This window comes from Coturnix japonica, chromosome 8, assembly GCF_001577835.2.
Source record: "Coturnix japonica isolate 7356 chromosome 8, Coturnix japonica 2.1, whole genome shotgun sequence".
Classification (NCBI taxonomy): Eukaryota; Metazoa; Chordata; class Aves; order Galliformes; family Phasianidae; genus Coturnix; species Coturnix japonica.
The window spans coordinates 5608143-5620442 of NC_029523.1; the positions used below are offsets into that span (position 1 = coordinate 5608143).

Consider the following 12300-nt stretch of genomic DNA (forward strand, 5'->3'; position numbering starts at 1 on the left):
CGCGCAGGCGCAGTGCGGCCTCGTGGCGTCGTGTTGATGTCGGGGCTGAGGTAACGGGGCCGGGGACTGGGAGCGCTGTGGGGTTTGAGCCGCTGTTGTTCTGCCTTTCGGTTGTGATGTGTTCAAAAGTCATTTAGAGCTATGGAGTGAGGTGTTTTCTGCTTGTTGTCTCTCCTAGAGCGCAGCCATGTCGCAGCTCATGGAGCTACTGAAGAAGGAGGTGAGGTCGCAGCTGCTGGCTGCCAAGGAAGGCCTCAGCCCTGAGCAGCTGGAGCAGGAGTACCTGGCCATGGTGGGCCGCCCGCTGCCGCTGCGGGAGCTGGGATTCAGCTCCACCATGGAGCTGGTGGCCAGCATGCCCGGAGTGGTCCAGATCTGCCCCAGAAGCAGAGGCGGGGTTCTCCTCAAAGGTGAGGCCTTCCTCGTTGCAGGTAGAGAAGGGTTGCTTGGAACCGTGGCAATGGGGTGAAGTTCCAAAGTGAGGGGTTTGTGGTAGGGAGCACAAAGGCTGTTCTCTATCTCTCCATTGTTGCTGGTGTTTTGGGCACTTCCTTTCTGTGCTAGCTGCTTTTTGCTGTTTGGGTAAGTGGCAGAGTACAGAAAGGCAGTGGGTGAGTGATGATCAGTAACCAGTTCTGCTTTGGAGCTGCTGGGCTGTGTGTGGACTGGATGACCTCCAGAGAGGCTCTCTACACCAGTTTTTGGTGTGATTCTGACCTGTTTTTGCTTGAGGATTAGGATTGAGGGTGAACCTGGACAACAGGTGCACAAAAACAACCCTTTTTTTTTGGCAGCTTTTCATTTTGTGAAGCTTAGGAGCTTGTTGGATTTTAGTATTTGGTTGTGTTGGTTTTTTTTTCATAGCCACTTTCAAACAAGGCTCAGTTAATCAACATCCTGATGCTCTTAAGCTGTGTTAAGATTGCACTGTAATTCAGGCTGAGAGAAGCAGTGAACCATTTACTGTTTCCCAACAAAACCCACAGCAGCTGGCATTCTTCTTGTGATGCACTATGCATTTGACCAGCCTTCCTCCTTTCTGGGTTTATAGGGCAGAGGGTGCAGATTAGCTGTTAAATTTGATTCCATCCATTTTGTAGAGGGAAAGGAAAAGTGCCTGTTGGACTAAAATCCAGACATGGCTTAGTGGGGTTGCTTCTAGACAAGACACCTATCTACAAACAGCAATGGAAAAAGTGGAAAGAACAGTTTTGCTTATGTCAAGTATATATATTTTCTATTAATGGTTTACAGTTTCAGTCTTCTAATAACTAATAAATAGCTAATTTTTTTTTTTTCCTATTGTAGCTGTTGCCGATGAGAAGACCAAAGATATTTCCAAGCTGATTTCCAGACAGAAATCGAGTGGTAAAGCACGGAATGTTGCTAGGAAGCAAAGAGCTGCTTATCTCTCTCAAAATCAACGGGGTTTGCCTCCAAAGGGCAAGAGCCGTGTCCTGCCAGCAGCAGTGAAGAGGGAGCTGCAAGATCTCTTGAGTTCCTCACCAATTCTGCTCTTGGATTTCAATGATGCATATTATACACGCTTTAAGCGGACGTTCCAGTACAAACAGTATGGATTCTTGTCTATATTTGAAGTCTTTGAAAGCATGTCTGATATAATTACGGTTAAGGAGACAAGAAGAGGTTCCTTGATAACCCTGAAAAAGGGCTCATCAAGTAAGATAGAGCAGGAAAAGATGCCACAAGGTAAGGCTGTGTGTTAGTTAGCTGGAAGCATGAGATTGGGAAAATGCCACCAGTGCTTTCATTTTTCAAGTGTTTTGTCTTTCTGTTTAATATGTATCTGCATTGGCCCAAGAGAGAATAACAGCCAAGTTATTGTCTTTGCAGTACTCATGGCTGAGATGCCTCCTTTGGAACCCAGCTATGAGACAGAGATCTTCCATCAGGCAACAGAAGAAAAGTCAGAACCAGTGGATGCACAAGCAATAGGTCTGAGTGATGGCCTGGAACAAGTGAGTAGCTGGTTGAGTGCTCTGTAGGTTCTTCATTGCTTAATCACAGATTGGAGGCTCTTTTTTCACTTCTGTTATTGCTGAGGTTACATTGTTGATGCACTGCTGCTTACAAAAATTTTAGTACCTGTTTTAGATAAGTCTGAAAGTGGCAAGACTCCAGGTTGGTAGATATCTTCATATGACCTAACCTAGGTCTTTCTCTTCTCTCTTTCTGGTCTCCCGATCTGTGTTAAAGACCATCCAAGGTCAGTTAAGCATCATCTCGTTCCCTGATAGCTGTGGTGATGCCCTTTAGTAAGTTTATTTGTTATTACACCTTAGTAGTGTGAAGATCTGTGGAATTTCCTTGGCTGTGGTAGGCAGAGTTCAGTGTCTTGTAACGTCTGGTTAGCCAGGACAAAGTTGGATGATGATTCTTTTGGAGGCTTTGATTCCTACAGTACCAGTTCAGTGACTAAATGATGTGGTCAGGTGGGGCACGAAAAGAATTGTTGTCTTTTTTTCCTTTTACTAAAGAGAACCAGTAAGACTTTATTCACTGTCTGGCAGTCAGCCTTGAGCTTGTAAAGAAGTTTTAGATCAGTGTGATGAAGCAGACAGAAATTCTTCTTAAATCAAGTGCAGTCTGCCTGTTGAGTCTGAAGGGCAAAAAAGAGGACTGTGATAACCCTGACCTCAAGTGAGGTTTTTGTGCTTTCATATCACAATGGGAACCCGTTTAAAGACTTAAACTGCTTAGGTCACTAAAGGTGTTTGTTCAACTTGTATTCCCTGTGACACATTAAGCTTGTTCTTCTGCTTTAAAAGAGACAGAAAGGGGAGGAAAGTTAGTTGGAATGTGGGATATGCAGTGAATGCTTGTTCATCAGGATGCTGCAAGGTAGAGGGGAAAGAAGTGACCTGACCCCTGCCCTGCTGTAAGGTATCCAAGTATCCTGTCACCAGAAACTAATAATGGAAGGGAAACTAATAATACGAGGAACATGGGCTAAGTCAATCTGCTCTGCTCTGAGAAGGGGAGAGGTGTATGGAACTGCTGCTCTCAGTGGCTTTTCTTGGCCTCAATTGAAGGAAGGGGTCTTTCACACCACTGTGGCAGCTGCCCATCCATCTTAGGGAAAGGATTAGCCAGTCTCACAGGCTGTGATATATTACAGGGGTCGCTTATAGTGTTTTCTTGTTTTCTCTTGTTATCCTTGGATTCCTGCTCAGGCAGGAATTTCCTCAGCTGCTATTTAACTTAACAATTCACTCAAAATGTTGTAACTCAAAAAAAAAAAAAAAAAACAACTCAAGGGCATTAGCTCTTGCTCTGTCTGTAGAAGGAGAGACTTATCTCCTTATTGAAAAAAAAATGTTTAGAAGAGCCAGTGTTGCAAAAAATGTTGCTTGCAGTTGGATTAGGCAGATAAGCGATGTTGTATGTGCTGGAAGACATTCCCCATGTGTTGCTTGATCTATAATGCAGTGTTAACTTGTAGCTTGTTCATTATGGGACAAAATGAAATCATTTTGACTTCTGATCTTTGGAGGGATGCTGTTTGCTGCCACAGAGGAAAGCTCTTGAGGCAGTGAGAGAGTAGCTTATGTAAGATTAAGGTTCTCTTCCACAAAAAAATTGTCAGCTGCACTAGGCATTCACAGACAGATCTCTTGAGTGGGGAAAGAACAGAATTTACTTGTTCTTATCCTTAGGAGATAGCTCTAGTGTGAAAATGTCACTTGAATCGCTTTCAGATGGCTTTCCTGGTTCATTACTCTTTCATGGTCACAGAGCATACAAAGTAGTATCTTTTGGGTAAAATCCAACAAACCTTAAGAAACATATTGTTTTAGCAATAGCTGTTTTCTGTTTTTGTCTAAATCCAGGACATGACTCCAGCTTCTTTTCTCCTTGTGCAAAGTATTGTTGTTACAGTACTGTTGTTTACTGATTTCCTTTGTTCTTCCCTTTAGGGGGAAGAGAGAATGAATGCTCCCAACACAGAGGAAGTTCTAACCCAGGTTTGCACATTTGCTGATTCAGTAATTCATAGGCTCCAAGCAAAACCTTACTGAGGCAGTTATTCGTGTATGCTCAGTGAGTGAATTCAGAGATGCGAGTACCAGCTCCCTCTTATCTCTTTGTAGCACCAAGATTTGGAACAGTCCAGGCTGGACTTAATGACGGTGACTCCAGACATCCCTCCGGATGCAGTTCAGGACAGAAGACTTTGCAGTTTACCTCCACTGGAGACAAGGTGCTTGGTGGGAGTAACTGTGAATTTAGTAGTCTCTCCCAGTGAGTTCTACATCCACATCTACAGTGCAGAAACCTCTGATAAACTGGGGGATCTCATGATTGAGATGAGGTGAGAATGCTTTATGCTGATTGATAGATAACTATTGCCTGTTGTGTTTGTGCTGAGAGAACAGGGCACCCAGCTGGGTAGTTACAGTTACAGCTGGTTTGGTAACTTGAAGTGGAGATGCCTGTGCTGTCTGAAACCTGTTCATAATGCTTATCCATTCCTTTTAATTAGCAAGTCAAAAGTCAGAGGTGAATGTTCTGTAATAGTGGTGGTGTGGATTGTTGTGCTTACTGTGAAAATAAATAGGATCTATTACTTTCAGAGCAACCTGTGTATATTTGAAAGCAAGCAGAGGCTCATCAGTGACTGTCAGTTACATTATGCATTTGAGATTCTGTTCCACCACAGCAGCTCTGTAATTGCTGCTGTGTGTTGAGGAAGCACCTGATGTCCATGGGGCACATACGAATGAAGTTATAAGTTCTGCAGGCAAATACTTAAAAGAATGTGTAGCCAACGCTCTCAAATCTGATTTACAATAAATAGTGATGTACCCAGATCATGTTAAAAGTTAATGACTAGAATGACTGTATTTTAGCCTCAGAAATTCTCTTTAATTGGACCCCAGGGAGATCACTCAAATGTTGAAATTTAGGTTTACATTTCTTATAGTCATTTCAGTTTGAAGTTCAACAGAACAGTGGTGTAAGTCATCCGTTTAAGCCTCTTCTGAAAATTTGTGTTGTTGGAATTTGAGAAATCGGGATTCTTTTGAAGTCCTATGTATTTTTGTGTTCGTCTTTTGCATCCTTCCAAGCACAGTCTTTCCTTGTGATGTTTTGCAGGTGCTGTTATTCAAGTAAACTTGTTTCTGATCGTTACATCATGCCTGAGTCTTCAGTACAGCCTGGACAGCTTTTCTGTGTAATGTTCTAGACAAGGTGGTACCAGGTTATCATCCACTGTAGAATCAGTGACCAGGAAGTGGAGGTGTTCTACCCAGATTATGGGAACATGGGCATTGTCCAAAAGTCTTGGCTGAGATTCCTCAAGTAAGTAGATTACACATAGTTGACAGAATCGTAGAGTGGTGGAGGTTGGATCTCATCCCTCATTTCAGGTTCCATGAGTGGATATAAACATTCTCTTCAGTAGTCATCAGTTGAAACGGGCTGTGTTTTTGGTGTCAGAGGTACTTGTTTGCCTCTACAATTTAATATCTTTTTGTTCTTTGGTTCAAAAGTCATTGTTCTCTGTCCATAACTTTGTAGTCATAAGGGGTTGTGATAGAAAGATGCTTGGATGAGGGAAGGCATAAAAGATGAGTTGTTAGTGCAGTTCCTGCTGTGCCCATTCCCTGGATAATGAAGTGTTTTCCAAAGTTACCTGTTATAAATGGAAAATCCAGTACTCCACCCTTTATTCCTAAGTTGATTTTCTTCAGACCCAAAACAGGAGTAAGTTCTGCTCTTCTGGCTGTTTGCTGTGTGTTTGCTGTAATGACCGTGCCTTTGTTTTATATTGCAGATGGTGCTACTTGAAGCTCCCAGCTCAGGCTATCCCGTGTTCCTTGGCATGGGTGAAGCCCGTGGAGGTGTGTGTTCATATGTAGTTTTGTCTACTGATATACATACAGAGCCTGTCAAGAAGAGAGAGGTTCTTTAACCAGATAAGGACAAATATTTGGATTTATTCAGGTCCCTCTGATGTTTACAGCAGAATTGTTGCTGTTGTATTCAGTGGAATGCGACTGCTTCTCTGCAAGTGATAACCCTTTCATTGTTTCTCCCTTAGCTTGTAGTAGTCTTGCTTCTATCATTTAAGAAACAGATAGCTACTGTTAGGAAAATGAGCAAGCGTTTTTTTCCCCCACCAGTGGTTCTCCAGGGTCCTTCTAAAACGTTGGTAGATTCAGCCTTGTTTTAAAACGTTGAGACCAAGCTTTAAGTGAGTTAGGTGCAATCAGAAAAGCCATAGAATTAGAGGTCAGCCTGCGTTTTTGTCCCTAGGCTGCCTTGCCCTAATTGTCCTCCTGATGAGTGTTCAGAAGGGAAAGTCTCAAGTGATTGATTCTGGTCTGTTTATAGTAACCTCATATTCTTGTTTCTTCTTGAGGATACGTGGACCAGTGAAGCAACTCTCCAATTCCAGGAGCTGTGTTACTCAAAGGTCCTTGTGGGTATTGTGGATGAATACGTGAATGGCATTTTGCATCTCTTTCTGTGCGACACATCATCTGAGGAAGATGTCTATGTTCACTCTGTCTTGAAGGATAAGGGATATGCTGACATCTGCAAAGAGAACTTACATTCCCAGGTCAGGAGGGAGGAATGTGCTGCTGTAAGAAAGGGCAGGGATAGGATCTGTTGAGTGCCTGTAATGTGAAGATTTTTAGTACTCTCATCGTTGAAGTTTGGTTATGCCTTTAACAAACTGAATTACAGAGATGGTCTTGATTAAAAGCATCTTGTTTTGCCAGTGAAATGTGTAGTGTGGGTCAGTATAAGCATGGTGATTGCACGCTCCACCTAGGACAGACATTCAGGATATAAACCATGGACCAGGGAGTGGTTATGAGTTAGGTCAGTTTGTATCATTATCTAGATGTCTTGGCTCTCTATTGATAAGAACTGTGTGGGTCTGAAAACCATGAGAAAAATGCTGCTGGGATTATGTATCTCAGCAGGAAGTCGAGCTTTACTGCCTGGAGTATACTTCTTTTTTCTTTCTGGTACTGGGGGTATTTACAAATGAGCTTTCTTAATTGTACTGTGTGTTGCTTTTTGTTATTGTTTGTTTGTTACTAGGGGTTCAAGGAATTGAATCCTTTAGCCTTGTACGTTCAGTCCAGTGCAAAGCAGGAAAGTGCTGAACTGGCGGGGCCAGATCTTTGCTTGCAGCAGGATTCTCTAGGTGCAGATAATGAAGCATCAAGCTCCAGACTGGACAGGGAGGAACTGTGTAATCAGGTGGGCATTTGGCTGTGGTGTAGCCATCATTCAAAGGAATCAACTCCAGAGGTTGGTTGACATATATTGGTTTAATACCATGCACTTCTTCAGAGAGCTTGGAAGCAGGACTAAAAAAACACCCAACACTGTTACCATAACGTGTTTTGAGTTAAAATGAAGCATGTCTAATGTGACACTTCTTACTTAGCTAACATTTCCTTGTAACTGCTCTCAATGCAGGGAAACTCCCTTAACGTAGTCAAAGCTTAGACTTGCCCTGATGGTCTTAACAACTTGCTGCTTCCCCACCACACACACACACCTCAATTGCCACTTAAATACAAAATATGTGGGTGCTGTTGTACCAGGTTTCTTAGCCCGGGACATTTCTACATGGTGATGTTCTCAGAAGGCTGCATTAACTGAGCAACATTCTTGAAGAGTATGATTTTGATCAAGGAACTAGTTTTATGGTGGTGGAAAGAAGTTAGGGTGACAGCTTATTTCTTGTTCATGCTGTTTCCTTTCCTCTGTGTTCCTTCTGTCATTTAAAGTTGCTAAAACTTCATAAAGAGCAGGGTGGGAAAATTTCTCTCTGTTAATCTGTCAGAGTGATACCATCTGATTTGCTCCAGTGCCTCTTGATTTCTTCATGCTGGCTGTGTCCTTTCTTGCTTTGTCCATCTCCTTAGCAACAGAACCTGTGCACAGAGGAGAAATGGGATGATGTGCAGCCACTTCCAGATGAAGTGAATGACCCCAAAACAACAGACCAAGACCCCGAATTCACACAGGAGGATACAAATAAAACTTCTACTGACCTTATGGCAGTGGTTAAGGTAAGTTTTTTGTTTTTTTTCTCAACCACAGCTGTTGGGATGGAGTTGTTTTAAACTGTAGGTAACTTTAATATCTTTAATTTTATTTTTAAGTTACTAATAATGAAACAATGACTGGCTATTGGTATGGGTCCAGAGGTGTGCGTTTACCTCTTTGCTGTTGTTTCTGGTGCTGCTGATAATACAGTAGTGTTTTACCGGTACATCAAAGCGTTCTGGAAGAAAGACTGTCAGTGGCAGCACTTGATGGATCAAACCTGGCCCTTCTTCACTCCTTGTGAGCTGACTTAAGCACACCCCTGCAAGAATGAAACCATGTGGGTATAGAAGCATGGGAATTTACTGGCTGGATCATGTTATCTGCCCCGGCTGCAGTCTCTTTAGAAGCGTTAGAGTAAGCGACAAGATTTTCTGTTAAGGAAGACTATGGGGTGAAAAGCGAAATCCTGCCTATATACACCTAGGGAAAAAGTGCTCTAGTCAGCTAGTTGTGACAAACAGAAGCTTTTCCTTTCTCTGTGTTGTCCTCATCTCTTGGCAACAGCAGATGTTGGTACCTGTAGTGTTGCCAGGTGGTATTCCACCCCCTTTCTACTTTTCATTGGTCTTGCTTTCCTTTTAGTGGTGATGATCTTAATTGTGTGAACTGGGAGGAAGTGTAGATAGTGCCTTCCTTATTTCCTGCCCCTCACAGCACTCTAGGGTGTGCTGTCTCTTTTATGAACAGCTTATTTATGAGTTCTGTGCATTCCAGCTTTTTCCAGTACTAATAGATGCTTCCACTGCCCTTCCTCCATGAATGGTCCTTCTTTGTCTTGAAGTGGCAGTGACACTTTGAGTCCCCCAGCAAAGATGGCGTGGTTAGCAAAGGGGCTGATTACCTTTTAATGTTGCTTTTCTTTCTTATTCTAACACTCTAGTTTTTATTGTGTGTTGGGCAGAAGCTACTAGTAGGCTGGTGGTATTAAGCTGAGTTGCTGGTTAATTAGTCTCTCATGCTTGTTGTTCAGGTTATTGCCTTGTTATCCTACCAGCATTATACTTCTCTTGCCCAGCCCTGTGGCTGTCCTTGCTGCTTCAAGAGCTTCTCACAATCCCACTGTGAGTGGCCAACTTAAGCTTCCTAAACCACCTTGTGTAAAATTGTTTTGTTCTGGGCTGATCATCTGATCATCTCACCAGTGGGCAGTGCACCTCTGGGTGATGATTCGCCTCATTGAAGGTGGGTGCCTTCCTTCTGCTGCTTCAGCAGAAGAAGCCTAGAGAGCAGGCACCTAATTTTTGAACAACTACAGTTGGGCAGATGAATTGCACTGTTGCTTGCCTGTTTCTCTACTTTTTCATGCTTCATGCTGAATCAGTGAATAACAGCACTGGCTTCAGTCCCAGTTTTTGACTGAGATGTAGGTGGTCACCTCTGGAACTTCAATTTAATTTGTATTTTTGTTAAAAAAACGCAGAGGAACTTCCTCTGACTCAGTTCCCACTCCCTTGTGGAAACTCCCTCTGTCATCACTGTCACTTGTTCTGTGTGGGGCTGCTGAGAGATGAGCCAGCTGTTAATTCTTTGCCTAAGACGTTCTAATTTGTATCTGGTAATAATCTGCCACTCTATTCAGCTCACTGTGCAGGAAGAGCTGCCCTTTGGCTGGGGTTGCAAGTAACCAGTACTTTAAAAAAATCCTGTTGCTGACATTTCAGTTCTTTATGAACTCTGAGGGAGATCATGAAGGTCAGGGCAGCTAATGAACTGAGTGTGCACTAATCACACCCTCTCCTGAGGGTTTATCGTTTGTTTGTTTTAATATAATTGCAGACACCTCATCCTCTTGGAGAGTCCTTAAGGCCTACTGTCTTCTTCAAGTCATTGGAAGACTACTTCTCCTTCCTCTATGTCAAGCAGCCAGCAGAAATGAGCCAAAATGGCCCTAATAATATAGAAGGATTTTCCAGCAAAGCCCAGACTTGTGAAGTTCTACATGCCTCTCTTCTGCTTATGGCAGCACCATTTATGCTGGACAACCGTAACAGTACGAATAGATTTATCAGTAAAGTTTAATGTAGAGGAAAGCTGAGCAATCTCTTACTGTGCCTTGAGACCTCCAGTCAGTGTGAAAGTATCCTAGGACTAGTGCTGCTTCTTTGCTAGACCTGATGGACTTGTTGGTATTTCTGTGGGGTGAGCTGTGGCAATAATAAATGGCTGGATGCAATGCTTTGTTTTAACCTCTGTGAGCAGAGATGATGGAGGTGTTTTCCTCTCAGGGATATATATATTTTTTTTGTGGTTCCTAGACTTTCTACTCTTTTCATGCTGAAGCTTTTGTTTTTTCCATTCTATACATTAGGCTATGTTCATTTCATAATGAGCATCTCTCCTTCTTCTAGCAGTAAGGGAGAAAAGCACTTTTTTAACCTTAAAAAGTCCGTGAAGGGGGGTATGTTGTTTCTCTGTTTTCAAAGTAATGAAAGAATTGACAGCCCCCGTGTGCAGGTTGCCCAGTTTACAAGCTGAAGTTAGTTGCCCAAGTTAGTATGTTTGTTTCTTGCAATAGAACAGTTGGTTTCTCTGGAGTTGAGGCTCCAGTCATCAAGATAGGAGCTGTTTGCTTTGAATCTACCTTCCCACCTCTGAGGGGAAATAGGGATGAGAGATGGGGGGAGATGGAGAGAAACTCTTGGATTTCACCTTTTTCAAGTTCATTCAGTAAGTTTGCAGTAGGAAGTAGCCACACAATCGCTTGGTCAAGTCCAGGCAAACAGATATTGATATTTCTAAGCTGAAACTCTTTAGAGATACCATGTGGATATTTTTATGTCACTCCTTATGCAGATGATGAGAAAATGAAGAACAAAGACCTTCCTGAGGATCTTGCACTTGTCCAGCACAGAACCAGCGCACTGTCTGAGCAAGAAGTGTCCTGGAAGCTCTATGTCCCTCCTACCACGTTGTCTGCAGTGTTGGCAACTGCTGCACGCTTGGCCACTTGGCGTGGTTACTTCCACTGGCTCCCAGGCCCAAGAAAGAAGCTGTAAGAAGAGGTGAGAGAAGCAGATGGAGCTGCTGCTGAGGAGGGCTCCACGGAGCAGTGAAACATTACTGTGCTGTTGTTCTTTTAATTAAAAAGCACTTAATCATTTGAAAAACTTGTGTGACATCTCAGATGTGCCCTGTGTCTGTAGCACGTGTTACTTTCAGTTGAGGAAAATCCTGTTTTTCTTGTACTGGTGTTGTACTGCTTTGTTGCTCTTTAATGATTCAGAAGAACATCTTGAGTGTCACGCTGTGTTCTAACCTGAGGAGAGGAAAACTGGAAACGCATCCCTCCCTGGGTGTCCTTAACGTTGTATACAGGAGGTGGTTTTTCTTTAACACAGTTGGTGCTCTTGTACAGTCCTCGCTGTTAGGAGCGCTGTATGCCAGCCCAGCCCTATCACTATCCACCCTTGCAAACAGCCATTCCCCCTCCTGTTTATATATGCTCCCTTCAAGTACATCATGGTTGGAAAGGCCACTATGATCATCTAGTCCAACCATCAGCCTTATGCCTGCAGACTGAGCTATGTCAGTCAGTGCAGCATTTACCCTTTGCTGGAGCACCCCCAGGGGCAGTGACCCCATTACCTCCCTGTGTAGGTAATGTGCTGGTATCTCACTGTGTGGCTGCTGAGGGCCTCCTTTCTAGGAATCAACTGGGTGCCTGGTTGATTCAGACCTAAGAGTTTTCCCTGAGAAGTATTGGTGAAGGAAAGAAGACTGTTTTCTTTGAATTTCATCATTTAGTTGTAACTTTCGAATGTGGATAAGGGTAAAACTGCAGAGTGCAAGAAAGAAAGTTGGTTGTTAGGGAACAGCTGGGCAGAAAGCCAATGAAAGGAGGTGAAAGCAGAGAAGTTGAGAGCCGTGGGGGTTATGTGTTGTGCAGCAGCTGTGTAGCCCTACAGGAAGTGTCAGAAGTTGCCTGACTTCTTGTGGCCCTGTGTTAAGGCCGTGAGGTTGTAGCAAAAATGAGAGCACAGCAAAATTGGGATGTGCATCTCTGTGACCTGAGGAGTGGGCAGTCTGAGAGGGAATGGAAATAAATAAGCCCCTGCACTCAGAACTGAGGGATGCCCTACCCATGGGAGCTGCTCATAGACAGCATCCTGCTGCTTTTTGGTAGCTCACCTGCACTGCTCATCAAGCCCTGTAGTTCCTCCCATCTTTTTTGTATTGAGTTTATTTAGTGGTGGGTTT

The 12300-nt window shown here is 43.4% G+C and overlaps 1 protein-coding gene and 1 long non-coding RNA gene across 2 annotated transcripts; one reads left to right on the forward strand and one right to left on the reverse strand.

Moving 5' to 3' along the window:
• The first annotated feature begins 60 nt into the window (after positions 1–60).
• On the forward strand, positions 61–11226 carry TDRD5 (tudor domain containing 5). Its single transcript, XM_032446147.1, is given in 12 exon segments — positions 61–410; positions 1309–1710; positions 1855–1979; positions 3939–3986; positions 4113–4333; positions 5119–5325; positions 5801–5867; positions 6389–6589; positions 7081–7242; positions 7917–8063; positions 9880–10093; positions 10897–11226. Coding segments are annotated over 12 exon segments (2220 nt in total). The 5' UTR covers positions 61–187; the 3' UTR covers positions 11100–11226.
• Positions 7237–8607, reverse strand: LOC116653751. Its single transcript, XR_004308148.1, has 3 exons — positions 8524–8607; positions 8214–8362; positions 7237–7925 (listed from the first exon to the last, which is right to left on the reverse strand). It is a non-coding gene; the product is annotated as an uncharacterized LOC116653751 (long non-coding RNA).
• Positions 11227–12300: the final 1074 nt, after the last annotated feature.